This window comes from Scophthalmus maximus, chromosome 2 (assembly GCF_022379125.1).
Source record: "Scophthalmus maximus strain ysfricsl-2021 chromosome 2, ASM2237912v1, whole genome shotgun sequence".
NCBI classification, from domain to species: domain Eukaryota; kingdom Metazoa; phylum Chordata; class Actinopteri; order Pleuronectiformes; family Scophthalmidae; genus Scophthalmus; species Scophthalmus maximus.
Window position 1 is genome coordinate 11,709,791 of NC_061516.1, and position 19,783 is coordinate 11,729,573.

General features: G+C 41.6%; 3 protein-coding genes across 7 annotated transcripts in view; 2 read left to right on the top strand and 1 right to left on the bottom strand.

Moving 5' to 3' along the window:
* LOC118300135 (transmembrane protein 211) overlaps positions 1-2,900 on the top strand; it is a 90,011-nt gene extending 87,111 nt beyond the window's left edge. Inside the window, exon 4 of one of the 2 annotated variants that reach the window (XM_035624255.2) lies at positions 435-626. In XM_035624255.2, coding sequence (XP_035480148.1) covers positions 435-479 — 45 coding nt within the window. In that variant the 3' untranslated portion in view covers positions 480-626. Of the gene's footprint in view, positions 1-434 lie in introns of both variants that reach the window. The other variant, XM_035624254.2, reaches the window with a different exon arrangement.
* Positions 2,898-7,168, bottom strand: LOC118300134 (spermatogenesis-associated protein 22). 4 transcript variants are annotated; one of them, XM_035624253.2, is made up of 8 exons: positions 7,150-7,168; positions 6,442-6,545; positions 6,195-6,338; positions 5,552-5,741; positions 4,053-4,416; positions 3,855-3,975; positions 3,682-3,779; positions 2,898-3,346 (listed from the first exon to the last, which is right to left on the bottom strand). In XM_035624253.2, the coding sequence occupies exons 2-8, from the start codon at positions 6,479-6,481 to the stop codon at positions 3,155-3,157; spliced, it is 1,149 nt and encodes a 382-aa protein (XP_035480146.1). In that variant the 5' UTR covers positions 6,482-6,545; positions 7,150-7,168; the 3' UTR covers positions 2,898-3,154. The 4 variants fall into 4 exon arrangements, with proteins under 4 accessions (XP_035480146.1, XP_035480145.1, XP_035480143.1 ...); XM_035624252.2 differs by lacking the exon at positions 7,150-7,168 and adding an exon at positions 6,641-7,073; XM_035624250.2 differs by lacking the exon at positions 7,150-7,168 and adding an exon at positions 6,939-7,062.
* Positions 7,169-9,403: 2,235 nt separating this feature from the next.
* On the top strand, positions 9,404-19,560 carry stip1 (stress-induced phosphoprotein 1). Its single transcript, XM_035624249.2, has 14 exons — positions 9,404-9,529; positions 12,917-13,126; positions 13,222-13,363; positions 13,922-14,063; positions 14,486-14,651; positions 14,748-14,874; positions 15,308-15,410; positions 16,176-16,296; positions 16,424-16,520; positions 16,613-16,737; positions 16,836-16,872; positions 17,113-17,216; positions 18,503-18,675; positions 18,798-19,560. Exons 1-14 carry the CDS (start codon positions 9,521-9,523, stop codon positions 18,868-18,870), a joined length of 1,629 nt encoding a protein of 542 aa, XP_035480142.1. The 5' UTR covers positions 9,404-9,520; the 3' UTR covers positions 18,871-19,560.
* Positions 19,561-19,783: the final 223 nt, after the last annotated feature.

A 19,783-nucleotide genomic window follows, 5' to 3' on the forward strand; every position in this document is an offset into this window, starting at 1 on the left:
ATCTCGACATCTTCTTCAGCTCGTGCTTTGAAATACAGTAGATCCTTCCCTTCAACAGCCTACAGTATATTTTCATTATCGATTAATCTGTCATTTATTTTTCTGATGATTAATCAATTAGTTGTTTGGTCCATAAGTCAAAAAATGTTGATCCTGTTCCCCAAACCCCCAAGATGATGTTTTGCTTTGTCCACACACCCAAAAGATATTTAGTTGACTGTCACAGAGGAGCAAAGAAACCAGGAAATATTAATATTTAAGAAGCGTAAAACATTGAATTTTGACTCTTTCTTTCATAAAAAAAATACTTGAATGGATTGTAATCAATTATGAAAATAGTTGGTGATTAATTTAGTGGTGGATTGCTAATCAATTCATGGATTAACTACTCTTCTTTACGCGGTCTAATGCCTTGTTCTTTCCCCCCTCTGCAGTGTTCATCATGGCCGCCGGTCTGCTGGTCTACCCCTTCGGCCTGAACTCCTCACTGGTGAGGTCCTTCTGCGGGGACGCCGACATCTACTACGCCGGCGAGTGCCAGATCGGCTGGGGCTACATGCTGGCCATCGTCGGAGTCATGCTCACGGTCTTCTTGCCCTTCTTTGCCAAATATGCACCGAAAGAGCAGCTGTCCCCGACCCCTTTGCCCACGCTGTTATAGTGCATTGAAATGAAGTCTTGTGTTTTTGTTTTTCCCTCCCGGCCACATTCTCTAACCTGGACTTGATGTCACGGAGAGACTCCTGCATCCCATTTTTACTGCTGGGAAGCCCTCCTCAGTGATAACTGAAGCAACAAACACTGTCTTCCTACATCATTGTGTCATGAATTCGAATTCAGTTCTTTGAAATGGAATGTTTTTATGTTACAATAAAACTCTGTGGTTATGATTTTGAGCCTCGTGTCAGAAGTTTTCCCCCAGTATATCTGTTCCTTCATGTCAGCTGTGGGGGGGGGGGGGGGGGACTGTCAGATGATGCAAAGAGTAATAACTAAATGTGATAAATGTATTTTTTTGTTTTTTCTCCCTCTATTGTGAAAAAACAAGTCACCGCGCTCAGTGTGCAACATTCCTAAACAGACGTTGGAAGTTGCGCGGATAGAGACGATGAGCTCATGTGGCAGTATGACAAGAGGTTGTGACTCACAGAGAGAGACAATTCTTAACAGACAGAGTCCATCATGGTCTCGATTTGACAGAGCTAACGTTTGAGCTTTGAGAAAAAAAACAATTGAAAGGTGAACTCTGATGCTTATGGGGGATTTTTGCTCTTCAGACTTTGTTCTGCCTCTCGGTCTTGCGAGCGGGAGCGGGAACCAGCGGGAGTCAAGAATATGTTTCAACTTTTCGACGACAGCACTTTCAGTAACCTGTCACGAAGATAAGGACAATTAACACAGCGTCGGACCTGCCAAGAGGACCAAATGGAAATGATGGAAGTCTCTTCAGATAACAAGAAAGTGAATTCTGATAACATTTGGTGGCTTCATAAAACAGTTTACGTTGGGATACTACATCCTTTTGTTAATCTTTTCCCCCCAGAATCCTTTGTGTCGTGTAACCTGCTTGTTGAACATGAACAATTTGTTTTGCCTGCAACTCACAATACTAAACTACAATTCAGGAAAAAAAATATGAGCGATCGCAAAAGGCAGGGAGATGTAGGAATTTTGTCCCAAAAAAAAATGCATGATACGATGGGCTTTGTTAATATGGTAGAACAATTGATCTAGATTTTAAATGTGATCTGACCAACTTGTGCCTTTTAACATAACCAAGACAAGTGTTTAATACAATGATCAGGTTATTATCTTTTTTTCTTTTTCTTCTGCTGAAGAACTGTGGGTCCTGTTGTGTGAAGTGATTTGTTATTTCACTTTTTTTACCCTGTTATATTTTTTTCTTCCTCTCAGAGGTGAAGTGTTTCTCGTGTACTTGATGCAGTATGATCTCATTAACCTGAGAATATGCTGGTGGGGGGGAATATAATTGTCTTGTAATCCTTGGAGGTAATGACAGAGAGTTGGGGGGGAAGCAGTGCACTTGTGTTCAAATTATGCCCTGAGATATTTTTTCCAATTATCTTGTAGAGTTACATCACTTGAATCGCTATATTAAAAAGGTTGTGACACGCGGCTAACAGATTAATTCCTGGCCTTTTGTCATCTGTGCTGAGCTGACACATTACTCATATTGTGCAAAAACGTGGCTTCAAATAATTAACCCCCCATATAAGCAAACGTGTTGGTGTGTTTTGTTCCCGTCCAACCCACGTCTCCTTTTGAAGCGCTGGCACCGTTCCCTGTCGTGTTCTGAGGACAAATTGTCTACTTCTCCCACCTACTGTCCCTGCACACTGCCAATTTAATCAAGCTGGACTCCCCTTTTTCTAGTGTGTGTTCATGTGCGTATTTGTGTTTAACAATTTGGAGTCTGCCAACGGTTTAAACTTCGAAATATTCCGAAAATTCGGGCTCCCACAATGACATATCCTGACATTTAGAAATTGACTGTGATGATGTCTCCCCATTTGACAGGTTGGGAAAGAATTGTTGGTATTGTACTGGACCTCATACTGTGCTCGGCTGTGGGAGTGAATGGCGTAACTGCACTGGACTTGTTCCCCTTATTTGTTGAACCATTGTTTGTAGTCTCAGCACTGGTGAAAGTGTTTTTGGTAGAGTAGATTATTGTTTTTTTTCTCCCGCATTGTGATGTTTGACTGTAAATAAACCTAACTGTACTTGATATCACACGTTATTCTTAACTGCCCCCATTTTTGAAAGATATATTTTGAGATATTACCCCGTCGTGTTTGCTTTTCCCCGACTCAAACCCTAAACAATGTTGGCTGTTCTGTGAAATTTTTCTTTGTAATAAAAAAATACTTCAGAACTTACAAGAAGAGAGGCTTTACTTTCCGTGAACAAATTCGGATAGATGAAACAACTATAACAGTGAAATACTTCAACATCAACCGTTCACATACAATTGCACTTTGTTTGCAGGAGGACAAACATCGCCCCTTACAGGTCAAGAACTTAAACCACAACTTAAACACCACTGGGACACTATAACATGAGTTACTGTATCTATATGGCAGTAAACTGTCTTGCCGTCAGTCTTATGTGGCTGAAAAAGCCCAACTCGTGCTCAGATTTCATTGAGTGATTTGACCAGTCCCCTCATTTCTGCATCGCATGCTTTGATGGTCTCGTGGACGTTCCTCAGCTCCGAGGGCAGGCCGGGCCGGACGGACACACACACGAGGACGTCTCTGCCGCGATCGTAGTTACCCACACAGCGGTGGACTTGGCCACGGATGAGACGGGGCAGTTCTTGCTCCTGGTGGACAAGAGGCAGAAGGGAAGATCGTCGCATGTAAGATGACGATGCTAGATTGACAATACTTTTGCAAAACGCTACCATTTAGTAATTCTTCAAGGTTTTTAAGTTTCCTAACAGGTTTACTTGTACAATGAATATATGGTATAACCAAACTGCATCATAAGCACCATCCAGATTGCTAATCCATCATATTTAATAAAGTCATTGTTTAATCTGTCAGACTGTGGAGGGTCAGAGCATGTTAACTGACATTGCCGTCTGATCAACTCAGGAAAAGTTCATGGCATTCGTCGGATTTTTCTTCTCGAGAGGATAACTTTTTTTGGCCTCACATTTTCGTAAAAGACGCACTGCAAGACCTCCTTTCCATCTCTCATGAGGAAAGTCTTGGCTCCGTGGCGACCCAGTGTAACCGCAGAGTCCAGAGTGGCTGAGGGAAGAGCACAGCCCGTCAGATCAATGATGCTTCAAAAGAAAAGACCGCACCAACTCCTTAACTACTGACCAAATATCTCAAACAGGTATGGGACTTTGTCTTTAAACTGGCTCCAGTGTCTCATGCCGTGAATAACTGCAGTCAGGATCCTTAGTGAGTTCTCAAAGACTGGCTTCATTGGAAGTGCTTCCTGTTGAGCACAAAAAAATATGTCATGGTCACTAAACTTTAAAATCTCTGTATATTTATCATATCATCTATTTCTACCTTAGTTTGATTTGGTCGTGCAGTCTGAGTTTGTTTTGGGCTCCTTTTGCCATCGAAGGTGGAACTCTGCGGTCCAAAGCTGTTGGTGAATTTCCAGGTGTTATTTTGTGGCTGCACCACGCGAGCGGGGGACTCGCTGAGGGGTGGGACAGGAGGAGGCAGAGGTCTGCGCTGCTGGGGATGCTGAGGCGTGGGATTGGGTTGTCTGTGAGACAACTGCTGACCCATGTGAGAGAACCCAGTGTGGGGTGTCGGCCTGTTTTGCACACCCTCGCTGCTGGAAGGAGCTGGATATTTGTTGGAAGTAACACTGCAGCTGGAATCCTGCCGTCTGGCTGGGTAACTGGGCTGCCCTGTCTGAGAGCTGAAACCAAAATAAAAATCCTGTTTTCATTTCATAATAATTAATTTTGTTCATTTCAGTGTAACCCAATATTAATTTAACAAAACAAACAAAACACCTATACTTATACACACTCCATGAACGAAAACAGGGCGGGAAGAAGAAAAAATCTTATATTGCCTGCCCCTTTCATATGAATAACATAAATACAGCTGGCCATGCCTTTTTTTGATTTCCTTTCTTTTACAAATCAATTATACTTTTATACAAGTATTTTAACCAATAGCAAACATCATAACTTAATTATTACTCCATACATACATTTCATTATTTTTTCTTTACTTCTACAAGGGTGTCGTGTGTTTCTGTGTTTGTTTGTGAATGTGTGTGTGTGTGTGAGTGACAGCAGGCACAGCAGTGGGCGTGCTCTTCTTGGACTTCCTGGTTGAGTTGCACACCAGATTTGCATCAGACTCGTTCCCTCCTGGATATAGGCAGTGACTCTCTGGCCGCTTGTTGCCAGATTGTTTTGAACCTTCCGTGTGGTTAAACTCTCGGCCAGTTGATCCTTTGACCTTGTTCTTGATCGTGCTCTGTGATCGTTACCTGAGACTTATTTTTTGCCTCTCCTGCTTCATCTGCCTCAGAAACTCTGCCCGCCTGCTCTGCACACCACCCACAATCCTCACCTCCTCTGCCTTTGAACAGTATTACATCTTTTGAAATTCCTTTTGGGACTGGTTGTCTGTGTTCTGGGTCCAAAGTCTAGTATCTCGCTTAACATAGGGTCTAAAATATATTATGTGTTGCCCCAGACCTCTGTGCAATAACCAAAATGTGGAAAAATAAGCGAAAAATATAAAGTATGAAGGGATGCAACATCTAAAGTGTCTCACCAAGAAGAGTAATATCATGGCTCAAACACCTTAAGTTGATTGCTGCATGTTGTTGCTAAAAACAAAGTGATGTATTTCACCTGTTTCTCATGTGTTTGGATGGTTAGCTGTGCTAATAATTGGATATATCAAAATGAAAAGTACAACTTAAACAGCTTGTGGGTCAGACATTATGGATTTACCAGCATTTTCCATATTATTGCATTCTATTAAAATGGGTTAAACACCTGAGTACCATATTAACGATCAATAAAACATACCTTGTGCTTCCAGCTTTGTATGGATGTGGCATTGGTGCATAGGCTCTCATTTTCGGGGCAGGTCCGGGAGCAGGTCTGTTGCTGTCAAGCTGCTGGAGCTGTGTGGATTGGGGGACACACTGTCTGTTCCACGGGCCACTTTGTGAAGCCCCCGAAGACGAACCTGAGGCCTGGTAACTTCCAATGGTACCTGAGGGAAAAGCAGGTTGTCCACTCATCAGAACGCTGATGGCTTGATCCCCGGTCTCCTCCACTCTGCATATCTTTGGGCAAGATGTTGAACCCCCAAATTTACATTTGCAGTAGTAAATATTGCAGCGGCTTCGACTGTCCGAAGCTGTGATTGTCTCAATTCATAGAGAGATACTTACGGTCCTTTGCTTTGTGTAATGCCACAAGATGAAACAATTATAAAACAAGGTTGTGATTTGAGCAGTCAGGCATTTAACATTCAACGTGTAGAAGTTGATCCTTTAAAAAGACATTTAGATGCTGCACACGTCACGCTGCTGAAGGCCACAACATTGGGGGAAAAAAATGATTATGACTTATTATTTAAAGTTCATTCACGCGCTTCTTTTGGTACACTGCCCCCTGGTGTCTGAAACGCTGTGAGGCACCCAAAGAGACCCGAGCGCTTCACCTGCTGCCGTGCGGCCGTGAGGTGTGGCTGAGCTGCTGCTGGCCACGTATTCACTGTGGGAGAAGAATTCATTCACCGAAGGGGCAGACGTCAGAGGGATCCTGCTCCTCTTCTTCTGGTGGAAGAGCGGCACAGGGAGGCAGCCTGGTGGAGGCAGAGGACCACGGGTGTAAACATGCAGGAAAACAACACAATCTACTGTTAAGGTGGACGTGGATCAAATGGATGAAGAAACTCCTTTACAGACCAGCTGTTGGCCCGGGTGGCTGGTTCTCCTGTCTCCTCATTGTGGCTGCTTGGGAGAAAAGCAGCTCATCCGGGTGGCAGGCTCTTTTTTTTTTTAAATGTTAGCTACGTGGAGAGATGCACCATGTTAAAAGTGTACAAAGACATTTTGCACGACGCCCTGGTGAGTATCGGTCACTCGCTTGGTTCCGTTAACTCCCGTGTAAAGATTTGTTAAGACAGCGGATGTGTTTTGTTGTAGAGTCTGGTCAGTTTAGCAACACGTCTGGGCTAATTAGCTTGGTTAGTTAGCCAACAAGCTACACTTTCATGTAGCTTCTCTTGCTAGTTGGACGCGACGACGTCCTAAACATTACAGCTGTTTTAGCTGTTTTATGCTGAGATAAAATAAAAACAATCGATAACGAATCCGTTTTTTTTTTAACTTTTAACAGTGTATATTAGTTACTGACGCATTTGTTATCAAAAGTTAAAACACAAATATTTCCAGTCCAGCACCTTGGAAAGAGACTCGCGCCACAAGTGACAGGTGTTGCCTTCGCGGTCCCCGTGTTTAGCTCGGAGGTCTTAGTGACGGCTCTGAGGAGATTCCGATGAATTGCTTTTTATTCGAGAGCATTTCAAATCTGTTCAGGCTTTGAATCAAACTGACTACATTCGAAGAGCTTGTAAATTAGATCAGACTCGACGATTCGTTTACATTACTCACTCTACCGGTGAAGATCCATTGTCAGAGAGCAGACATTAGAGGCAGATACAGATCCCTGACCCGGAGACAAGCAGACTGTGGCAGGAGTTTTCTCCCCTGTCATAGCACCCGACACATCAAATCACTCAATGTATAGTGTAAAAGTGCATTGTATAGAAGTGTGTGCATAAATGATATTGATATGTGCTGTATGAACGTTTGCTCTATAAACCTAGTTTACCAAAACGATTATTTCCCTCCAACGCTATGCTAACATAATATGTGCTGTAAGCATAAGGTCTTTGTCTGTATCTTCTCATCCCAGAAAGTGATCGCTTGTATTCAAGTGTTTGTTTCAAGTGAACTCAAGTGTCATTTTAAAGCAGTGTATTATGTTATTAAGATGTAAGCACTGAAATATCATATTGACATAAGTATTCAAACACTGCCTTTGTGGCTCCCATTTTTCTTGATCATTTTTGAGACTGGAGTCAATTAATTCAACCATTCATATCAGAGTATAAAACCTATTCATGAATGCAAAAGTAAAGGCCTGCAGAGCTCGGAGATAGAATTTGTAGGCAGTCAAATGGCAAGATCTTGAAAAGGCTACAAAAATATATGTTGCATTTAAGATTCTCAAGAGCACAAAGGCGCCCATAATTCTTAGAGGAAGAAGTGTCTGTGTAACAACTAGGACACTTCCTATACCTGGCCATGGGGGGAAACTGAAAAATCGAGGGAGAAGGACCTCAAGAGAGTAGACCAAGAACCTCTCCTTATTAAAAGTTTGCAAAAAGCAGCAAACGGACTCTCAGTCTATGATTGTCCGATCTGATGAAACCAAGATCAACGTTTTGACCTTAATTCATAGCATCATGTCTGGGCTAACCTGGCAATTTCAGTTGCTCTGTAAGTGTCTTCCATCCATGCATCTGATTCAGAATGAATTAAAACGGGACTGGAAACAAGTAAACGGGTTAACACCACTGATGTAATTTTATAGGGCTGCCACTAACAATTACAGTGCAAAACCTGAATATTTGGACAGTTATATATGGACAGTTTTTGTTTTTCAGGCTCTGTCCTTCAGCACATTCAATTCAAAATGAAATATTGAATACCATATTAAAGTTGCATTTATCAGCTTTACTTTAAATGGGCTTACATCTTTACTGCACAGTGCGGGAGATATAGACCTTTTAACAATCAATGTCCTGTGTAATTATAACAGTGTCACAAACTGACTCACTGAATATGTGTACATTTGTGTGACAGCATTATCCTAACATTTGTTTTTTGTCTGCCCTGATAAAGTGGAGAAGGGAGATAAGATCAAAACAGCCAGTAGGGCTTCTATGAGACTTTTAACCTGGTTCTCAATACAACTGTCAGTCCCTTTTACTCATCCCTGATGCCTTTAGACACAGGAAAACACAGAATTCTCATCTGCCCAATGAAATTGGAGTGTACAAAAATAGGTTACGAAGACAGTCAAGAGTTATGAGTTTCTCACAGTCCAGGTATGGCTGCAATGCTCAGATCATACGTGACCTCACTCGACTCCTTGTGGTGTTTCAGGAGATTAAGTTATGGGATGAACAGCAGTCATCTTGTCAGGTTGATTCTATGAGGTGAGACAAGGTCAAGGCTGAAGAACTACCAGCTCTGCACTTTGTTGTGCGCAGAGGCCGAGGAAAAAGTGAGCCTCTGTGGGTCTGAGTCTGAAGGCTGATCTGTGATTGTGGCTTCTCTTGTGTCCTGAATCCGTCATTTCACCTCATTTTGTAAAAGTGACCTTCTGTACATCATATAATGAAAATGGTCTATCATTTTGTGCAATATAATGATATCATATATGCTAAATAACGAGTATCTAATGTTCACAGCATGTGATGGGATCATAAGAGTTAAAAAGGTTCCCATAAAAGCAGCAGTTCATACAATTTACAGTGTTAATTCATGAACGAATCAAGACATTATTAATATTTATGTCCAAGCAAGCTTGTATTGGCTTCAGTAATCCTAACTCTCAAGTTTAAGGATGAAAAACGTATCTGAAATATAGATTTGTATATTGTTTCAAGTTTAGGTGTCGAGATTTGCCTCCTCCCTTCCAATATTGGATCCAGTTACCTCATCTATCACTGCATATACCTCTGTACAGCTTGAATAATCATATAAAACATGTTGTGAAACACATTGATGTTGTTGCTTTTTCCTTAATGTTCTGGAAGTTTCGGTTTGTGCTCTATATATTGTCCCCCGGAATAAGAAACGGAATTCTGAACCTCGATTACGGATTTCCACGCCCCCAACTGGCAACCATCGTGCTGTTCAGGGGGAGGCGCTAGTCCGCAGTAGTTTCTGGAAGGAACCTCATGCTTGCACCATGGACAAAGTGAGTGTGCTGCAACTTCTCACACTTATTATCTTTAAATATGAATATTTACACAACACAGACGCATTTTTCCGGGGTTATTCAAGTCTCGCTGTTTACAGTTCACATTTGGATGTTATTGTAGTCATCCACCCTTTTTACACCCGGACCTAAATGTTTGCTCATGTCAGGCGGCTAGCTAGTTTGCTTAGCGTCAATTCGGCAGCGATGTGTCGTCGCTGCTCGGCTGATGTTCTGCGATCGGGTTCGAAGATGTGACCGAAAACAAGGCGGTTTGAACAGTGTTAGCCTGCGGTGCGGCTAGTTAGCTCAACGGAATCTCCTAACGGTGCAAGCCTGAGCTAGGCTAAGTGGGCTCATGTGTTCCCGGGTGCACCCGACAAGGTTAGCTAACTGTTAAGCTAACGCGTAGGACCGAAACTCGCCGCAGCCGCTGCGGTGAACTTTCCCTGCCTCCGCAGCCCTCGTCGGCGCCGCGATACAACAAAGCAGTTCGCTATCGCCCCTCGCGAATCAGCGGCAGTAGACTCGTAACGCGTGAATCTCGAGTTAGCCTCTCGCCGCTCGACGGCTAACATCGGCTGACAGAGCGGATGCTAACGTTAACGAGGCGACGGGCAAATTAGAGCCGCGGTTCCACCGTGCTAATGGAGCGTGGCGTGGGGACCGACAGCTCTGAGTGCGGCGGTCCGTCAGCAGCACATGCTGCGGGGGTATTTTTGGATCCTCAGTCGCGTGCGCTCCGAGCGGACGAATCTCCGGACGCGCACGGCGCCGCTGTCATGGATACGGCCGCGGGTCGACGTCAGCTGCCGCGTCCTCTCGAAGGTTCTGCGTCCGGCGGGTGCAAGTATTTCATCTGATTTCAGACAGCACCTCTGCCCTTTATCGAACAAATGATGTTCCTATCCCGAGCTGTGGCCACGCCATAAAATAGGATTCAATACGTGTAGTGCACCTCTCGGGTCGAAAGGGGGCAGTGTCTGCGTATGATTATGCGGATGCATGGAGGGAGGTTTTTTTTGTTTTTTTGTTTTTTAAGTCACTCCGAGATAACAGAGCAGAAGAACTTCTGCAGGTTGCTTCTTACCTTTTATTTATTCAGTGTTTCACACTGATAGTTACATCAATAGTATAACATCTTGATGAATGATAGTTGCTCTCATAAAGGAATTGATTGGCATTATATGTAAAATATTAAAAAGTTCACTGGTAGGAGAAACATTGAATTACTTTAAGATGGGGCAGATTCCTAACAATCTCACTGTATCTCCATCACCGTTATGTGGCCAACATTAAACCTCTAGTATAGACTGACTTTTTTGATATTGGGCTATATGTGCTTTCCTGCTGACCAAAAGATGTTTGCTTGGATGTCATTATACACCAATGAGCTCATCCTAAAGAAAGTATCATCATCAACATCATCATAGTCATCATCAACATCATCAGCCTCATCAGCTAGACCTCAGCGATATAAATAGTCTTATTCAGAGCCCTTGAGAGAGATTATCGACAACAGAAGTCCAAGATGCTTTCACATCACATGACTCCTGTAGACTTCAGATAGCAATTAGCATCCATTATTCAGAGCGACAGAACTGCGTTTTTTTTAACTTGGTAGTCGATAAATGTATCAATTTACAATATAGCAGACCGATATGACTATGTAGATACTCTTTGTAGTTAGTCAATATGTTTTTTTTTTAAGTAAAATCTAATTAATAATTGAATGCTCTAATTTGCATGTTGATTTGATTCAGATGTGCTGATAATATACTAGCTGATTGTTTAAACGTCTAACACAAATGGTTCTATCTACTCCATCCTGCTGCTACTCTAATGCGCTGCTGCTCACTCACGGAAACTATTGGGAGGCTCCTTGATCCGACATTGATGGAAAAAAAAGGTCCATTGGAGTGAACGGAGTTGCGCTACTCTCTCTCTCTCTCTCAACAGCTCTGGTCTTATTCATCTGTTGCTTGAGTATAATCTGAGGACATCCCTAAATCAGTCTTTGCGTGGATATCGCATACATTGTGGTGCCTTATGGTGGATTTATGCTTGACGCATCGGTCCGTCCGCACAGCAACCGTGGTGTCATTTTGAGGTCATTTCCTGTGGCGCGCAGTGTGCATCTAGGCTGTTTACATTCCTAAAATAGGGACTAGTTCTGTTGCAATGACTAGTATTGGGGAATGGCAAGTCTGACATGAATCAGGAAACACGCTCCCACTAACCTCTTTTATCATCTACACAAGAATCGTGTCAAACAGTATGGAGAGAGACGTGACAGCTGAGAGCCACCAAAGTTCTGTCGAGTGCTCAAAGCGAACCCCAAAGTCAGATGTCACAAGAGGCTTTTGCCCAGAGCACACCATATGGCAAAGAAACACAAAGTTGGAAGGAGGCAATGGCTGCCGTTGCTAATTAACATGACCCCAATTTACACAGTCAACAACAACATTAGGAGTAACAGTATTTATCATTATTTGGTTATAAAATGACCTCTATGAGATTTTGGTCATATTGAATAGCCCTTATTCTCATAACGTCATTGAATACTGCCCTGTTTGTTTGTTTTTTTCAAATGGGCAGCAGCTCACATGGCTATGGATCATTCTCTTTGTGTTTGATAGCGCCAAGAATTGTGAAATATGTTGGGATTGTAAAAGGAACGTTACACTTTTCTCACCCGCTTTCTTGTAACAATACTCATCTAATAACTGATACTTTTACTGAAAGTACATGCTGGCTATTTATTATCATAGTCCCACATTACGGCATCACAGGAGATTGTGATGTTGCTGTAATTTGCCTGTTATGTTTGCATATATTGTGAAGGTGTTAAGAGTTGATTCGGTTTGGTGATTGTGGAGGGAAAGCCATGTCAGTCAACACTCCATATTCTTCACCCAGGGTAATGGTAACTGCCCTTTTAAGTGTCAAATGATGCAAGGAGAGGTGGAGGGCTTCTTTGTAGAACAGAGTGGCGCTGCCTTCTGCTCAGCATGTAATAGATTGTGTCACATACTGTAGATACACATAATGATAACAAACTGAATCAGGCCACCAACAAGTTGACAAGGTGTTGGCAAAGAATTTGAACACTCCCTTATGTTTTCTTTCTCTCCCTTCGTGTATTTAAGCGTCATCAGTGCTTGTTGCCTTTGTCTGTCTGAACAGAGCTTTAAACCACTGTATGCAGTGTCAGGGGAAACGGCTACAAAGTTACTGTAATGATCTGAAGATGTGTTCTCTTTAATCAGTCCTACACGGAGGATTATGTGCATTTGTGTAAGACTGATAGAAAATGTTGAGCGTGTGACTGATAGTAATGAGAATTTGTCTCTTTGTGCTTAATGATTCTATCTTCCCGGCTTCTAGGTTTCAGCATTGAAAGACCAGGGCAACAAGGCACTGAGTGCAGGAAATATTGACGAGGCTGTTCGGTGCTACACCGAAGCCTTGGCTCTTGACCCTTCAAATCATGTCCTGTTCAGTAACCGCTCAGCTGCCTACGCCAAGAAAGGCAACTATGAGAACGCTCTGCAGGACGCCTCTCAGACCATCAAGATCAAGCCTGACTGGGGCAAGGTGAGATGACATGTACTGCTGTTATTCTGTTGACAAGATGTGTAGTGATTAAAACTGAGAAGGCAAGATATAATCTTTCAATTTTCATCTACCAGGGCTACTCCCGCAAAGCTGCAGCTCTGGAATTTCTTGGCCGACTGGAGGATGCTAAAGGAACTTACCACGAGGGACTCCGGCAAGAGCCAAACAATCAGCAGCTAAAAGAGGGTTTACAGAACATTGAGGCCCGACTTGCAGGTACATACTGTTGAATTAGGGATAAGTTTCTACACAAGCATCTACACAAAGTGGAATTATTATTTGAAGAGTGTAGAGCTGCAACAGTTAATGGATGAATGGCTAAGTAATCTACTACAAAATGAATCGCCAACTGTGATAATCCATTAATTGGTTCAAGTAGTTTTTATGGAAAGAAGTCAAAATTCTCTGATTTCAGCTTCTTAATGTGTATATTTTCTGGTTTCTCTGCTCCTCTATGACAGTAGACTAAATATATTTGGTGTGTTAACAAAACATCATCTTGGAGTTTGGGAAACACAATCAAGATTTTTCACCATCTTATGACATTTTATGGACCAACGACTAATCGACAGAGTCATCAAGAATGAAAATAATCGTTAGTTGCAGCCCTAGAAAATTGTGGTTCTCATTTTTTCCTCAGTCCACTTGGGTTTTCATTCATTCAATGGACAAGTAGGATGGGGAACAGAGGAGATAAAACTCCAGTGCAGGATCGGTGGGCATTCAGAAGACTTCTTTTAAATGACACTAATAACATCCGTCTTCTTTCACCAGAGAAATCAATGATGAACCCCTTCGCCATGCCCAACCTTTATCAGAAGCTGGAGGGGGATCCCAGGACCCGTGAATTATTGTCTGATCCCAGCTACAGAGAACTGCTTGAGCAACTCAGGAACAAACCATCGGACCTTGGCACGTATGTGAATTTTCAAAGGTTTTGTTTTCTAACATAAAACTTAAGAATTATAGCTTAATGCTGGAATGAGAAACAAAAAGACTGAGGTCAGAGTGTGCTACCTTGAGTAGTTTGCACAGTAGTTGCACAAAAAGTCTGAAAAAGTTATGGGAATATTTTTGTACATTATCAGTACAACATTGGATTATATATATATATATATCTATTGGCCTGCATATATTTATTCCAAATATTTGTTTGATATTGTGAAGCATCATCTTCTGTGTTATTGCTCAGTCATCCTGTGCATACGTAATACTGACGGGACCAAAAGATACATAGAATGCATACATCAGAATACCAAACCAAAGTGTTTTTGGAAAATGTGTTTTTGCCCCATATACTAAGGTATTTAGAAATGCACGTGTTTGACTGTTTTGCAGAAAGCTACAGGATCCCAGAGTGATGACCACTCTCTCCGTGCTGCTGGGACTGAACCTCTCTGAGATGGAGGAAGAGGACGAGCCCACCCCACCTCCTCCACCCAAGCCCAAAGAGACTCAGCCACCGCCACCCAAAGAAGAAGACCTTCCCGAAAACAAGAGAAAGGTAAATCAGTTCATCATAATGTTCAGCCATTTTGCCTTCTTTAATGAGTCACTGTTCTCAGGTTCGTTAATCCTCAGATTTACATTTTGTCCGCAGGCCTTGAAGGAGAAAGAACTTGGGAATACTGCATATAAGAATAAGGACTTTGATTTGGCGCTGAAACACTATGAAGAAGCAATTAAACACGACCCCACCAACATGACATACATTTCTAATCAAGCAGGTACGCATTTTCATATGCTGGGACCCACAAAATGTGTAATACAAACAGATAATACAGAATATCTGATAAGTACAGAATTAATGTGAATCTTTTTCTTTGCCCAGAAAGATAATTGGATAGCAAAAGTCAGATTTTGTAATTGGTTGTTATTGTAAAGCAGTAGTTGTGGAATTCTAAGTGTTGGATATATGAGTTCCTACAAGTGGGCTGACCACTAGAAAATGAATTCTTGATTTTATTTGTAAAACAAGACAATTTTTAAGTTCAAATTGATGTGGGAGTCTGGGCTGCTCATTGAGTCATTCGGACTTATGAAATACTCAGAAAGATTGACCCAACAGTCTTCCTTTAGTTTAGCTCAGCTGATATGACATTTAGCATTTGAACTTTGACTTAACATGGTAAATGTGTGCTCCTCTCTGTCATCCTTCAGCTGTGTACTTTGAAAAGGGAGATTTTGAGAAGTGCCGAGAGCTGTGTGAGAAGGCCATCGATGTCGGCAGAGAGAACCGAGAAGACTACAGACAAATTGCAAAGTGAGTTCCTACAGATCACATGATTTCCAATAGTTTGAAATGACTTTTTTTTTAGTTTGTACTTGACTGAATCTACATATCCTCTGACCCCCACCAACAAAGCAGAAGATTAGAGTTGATTTGGGTTCTTGCGGGACTCGTAGTAAATGTTTACGCCAGAGAAGAACCCCTCCACAACTCTTAGATCATCTGACAAGCACTGAAAAGCAGAAGAGAAATCAGCTGTGGTATACAAACCCCACTAGGTGGCAGTGTTTCTCTGTCGCTTGCTACAAACTGTCCAAATATGATCTAGAGATGCTGAATCAAGACACAAATTACCTTTTTATTTTACCCAAGAGCACAAAGGTGATTGTGTATTACTCAATTATTAAATCCATTTTATTTGTATAGAGCTAATCACAACATACATTATGTCAAGGCACTTTACATAGGAAGGTCGAGACCTTACATTATTACAGAGAAACCCAACAGTTCCCAAAATGAGCAGGGGGAGACTGTTATGGAGTAGTAATAATAATTTATAATTTGTGTGATAACCCCCCCCCCCCCCCCTTCATAAATATAATTGAAACTTACTCTACTAAACTGCCCTTTTCTTGGATGGAAAAAGTTCTCATTCGAGCCCGAGCGCCGATCAGTAGGAGGCTGGCGAAAGCCCTCTTGTTCTGAGTTGTCTTGAGATTTTTAGCAGAGAAAACAAGAACGGTGTCAGATCCTGTGATGTGATGCATGTTAATCATCTGTCCTCCTCATCTGTTTTAGGGCCTTGGCCAGGATCGGAAATTCATACTTCAAGCAGGACAAATACAAAGAAGCTGTTCAGTATTTCAACAAGAGTTTGACGGAGCATCGTACACCCGACGTCTTGAAGAAGTGTCAGCAGGTGCAGTGCAAGCTGATATTCCCATTTTCACTGACAGTATTCTTTAATCCCAGACTTAAAGCTATGACAGACTTACAAGTGGACAGTTAATGTAACTCACATCTTGATTTTAATTTTCCTGGTGCAGGCAGAGAAGATATTAAAGGAGCAGGAGAAAATAGCCTACATCAACCCAGATTTAGCCCTGGAAGAGAAGACCAAGGGAAACGATGCCTTCCAGAAAGGTGTGATCGCTGTTGTGCTGTTTGGTCGATTGTAACCTGGTTTTTCTTTTTTGATGTTGTAAGAAGCTGAACTTTTCTTTTCCTTCCCATAGGAGACTACCCGTTAGCAATGAAACATTACAGCGAGGCCATCAAGAGAAACCCCAACGATGCCAAACTCTTCAGTAACAGAGCAGCCTGCTACACAAAGCTGTTGGAGTTTCCACTTGCCCTGAAGGTACCGTTTCTTCCTCACCCAGCACCTCTATTAATACGTTGATGTATTTTTAAATTGATAAAATTTGTAACAATTGCATCACAACAATTTTTTGTCAGGATTGTGAAACGTGCATCAAACTTGAGCCCGCCTTCAGTGAGTAGCAAATGTTTCATTTTAAGATTTCAAATATATTTTTGTTGAAAAATACTGGTTCATTAAAAAAAGTTTCATTTTTTATTGAAGTTTGAATGTACAATATTACACACATATTAAAATATAATAATATTAATAATTAGTATGGTGAACAATCAAAAATTATCAAAAGCAATTTGAAGTTTAGCTTGATGACAAATCACCCTGACTTTACAACTATCGTCATAAATCTGCCCACAGTAAAAGGCTACACTCGTAAAGGAGCTGCTCTGGAGGCCATGAAAGATTATTCCAAAGCCATGGATGCATACCACAAGGCTCTGGATCTTGACTCTTCCTCAAAGGTATTTTACAGGTTTACCATACAAAGTTTGAAAATGAAAACATGACAGGAAAACATATCTGTAAAATCCCAGTCTGTTCTTGAAGTTGATGTGTTGGAAGCATGAAACTGTTCATTTATAAGGATCTATAAGGAACTTTTACAAGGGTCAGATTGTGACGGCTGGACAACTTGGTCAGAGCTTCTCCACATAAGCAGGTCTTTGTGGGCTGGTTCCGATCTGCATTGGTCAGGACCTACTGAAGAGGTCCAAGGAGGGTCGAATGGTGAACCCGAGGCTCACTGGTTCGCATGGGAAACGAAGGCTGGCCCTCTGTTGTCCAGTCCCACAGAACAGATAGTGCAACACAAATTGCTGAAAACCTTAATGCTGTTCATGATGGAGAGTTGTCAGAACACACAGAGCATATCAACTTGCTCTGTATGGGGCTGCACAGCCTAGTGTCCATGATCACTCTGGTCCTCTGCTCCAAGTGCTGGGAAAACTTGGGTCTTGGTATTCAAGTACCCAAACAAAGTACTACCCTTCGTTGCGGTTGTATTTTCTGATGGCATGTTGTATCCTTCAGCAGGATAATGTGCCCTACCACACTGCAAAACTGTTCAAGAGGTTGTGAGTAATAGTTTGATGATCATGACAAAGAGTTCAAGGTGCAACTCACAGTATTTAGAGCATCTGATGCCAACGCCTTGGTGTCTGGTACTACTGGTACCACTGGCACTCCTGGCACTACGGGCCACCTTCAGAAGTCTAGTGGAGTTAATTTGTCATGAAGGGTACCTACACAATATGGTATTAATATTTTTGTGTATATGACAATAGAAAAATTGGACATTTGGAAAGATTAGTTTGAAGTTTTAATATTTTACACAATACTGCTGTTGTATTTTGGAATTGTTGTGACTTCATAACCATTTGTTTTTGAAGTAGCAGGTTTAACAATTCATCACCTTTCTGAAAAGGATTGATTACAGGATTGATTACAGGATGTGTGTAATATATATTTTTATGAGTAGTCATGTCATCACTACTCAACTTACATATGGTGACATTTTTTGGTTGCACCTAGCGACATACAGTGTCTTTGTATTGTTACATGGTAGTAACAGGATGTATTGATATTAATGGCGTTAGGGGGGAAAATCCACTTAAGTAAAATTTGAGCAAATACTGGAACAAAAATATATTATTAAACAAATCAAGAAGTTTGAAAAAGTATGGCATTTTGAAATAGTCTGTGTCAATGTTATATCTAGTCTTAACCATATTCCCCTTCTCCACCTCAGGAAGCCTCCGAAGGCCTGCAGCGCTGTATGGTCAGTCAGACCACGAGGAATGACAGCCCCGAGGACGTGAAGAAAAGGGCAATGGGCGATCCCGAGGTGCAGCAGATTATGTCCGACCCAGCCATGCGCATGATCCTCGAGCAAATGCAGAAGGACCCTCAGGCCCTCAGCGAGTAAGTTTACCGACTTTTGTGTCCGTTTCTGTCTCTGCCTTCACTTAGTGTTGGGCAGATAAGCAGTGATCCACAGAAACGCATGAATAATCTATTATGTTTTCTTCCCGTTTGTTCCTCAGCCACCTAAAGAATCCAGTTATTGCTCAGAAGATTCAGAAACTCATTGATGTTGGACTCATAGCCATTCGTTGATGAGAGACAAGCCAGACGTGCGAAGAAACAACAAAGTGGAACAACATGCAAATCCCTCCGAAATATTACATCCTATTTTCTTGCCTTCAAATTCAAAATTATATTGTCCTTAGTCTAGCTGAGACTTTGTATGTATGTAATGTTTTTTTTTTATTTCACAACTTTTACATTGTATCTAAGAAAGCATCTTGTTGTCATCTGAAAAACTTGAGGACTCCAGAAATCTCTCTCTGAAAATTCTGGATCGTGTGTACAGATGCTGAAATACATCTTAAAATAAACATCACAATACAGTCCACCAGTAATGTTCAGTGTTTAAAGGGGGAATCCACCCAAAAGCAGTTAGCATATTCCTACCACTTCATGGAAGTGGTTTTAAGGAAATGAAACAAAAATCAAGAAATTCTACACGTTTGTAATGTAGATCACAAATTGAAAAAGTCTACAAGAGCCATTGTTCTAAACTTTTATGTTGTCTTCTTTAAGGCTGCCTACTGTCCAGTTGATAATATTTGTGTAATACTCATATCAGGAGTGTTAGCTTGATTGCAGTTTGAGTGATGATGGATCTAGACAAATTGTAACGGGAACTGGGAGGATGCCATTTAGAGCCTTAGAGTCAAATCTTTTGTGCCAGAGGAAATAATCAAACTGTCCGTAAATTCACAATAAAGTTCTTATATGCTCAAAGGCTATCGAGCACAATGGTCCTCACGCAGTCACGATTTTGGGATCAGGTTTTTTTTACTTTTGTTAATCAAAGTTAGTAGATACGTTTAGCTGGCCTATGACTTTTCTATGGCAAACCTGAAAATACAAGAGAACTGTAGAAACTGTGACGACTTGCTTGGCCTGAATATTTCAACATAATTGAAACAATGTGATTATTAAAGGGTGGATTTGCCTTTCTTAG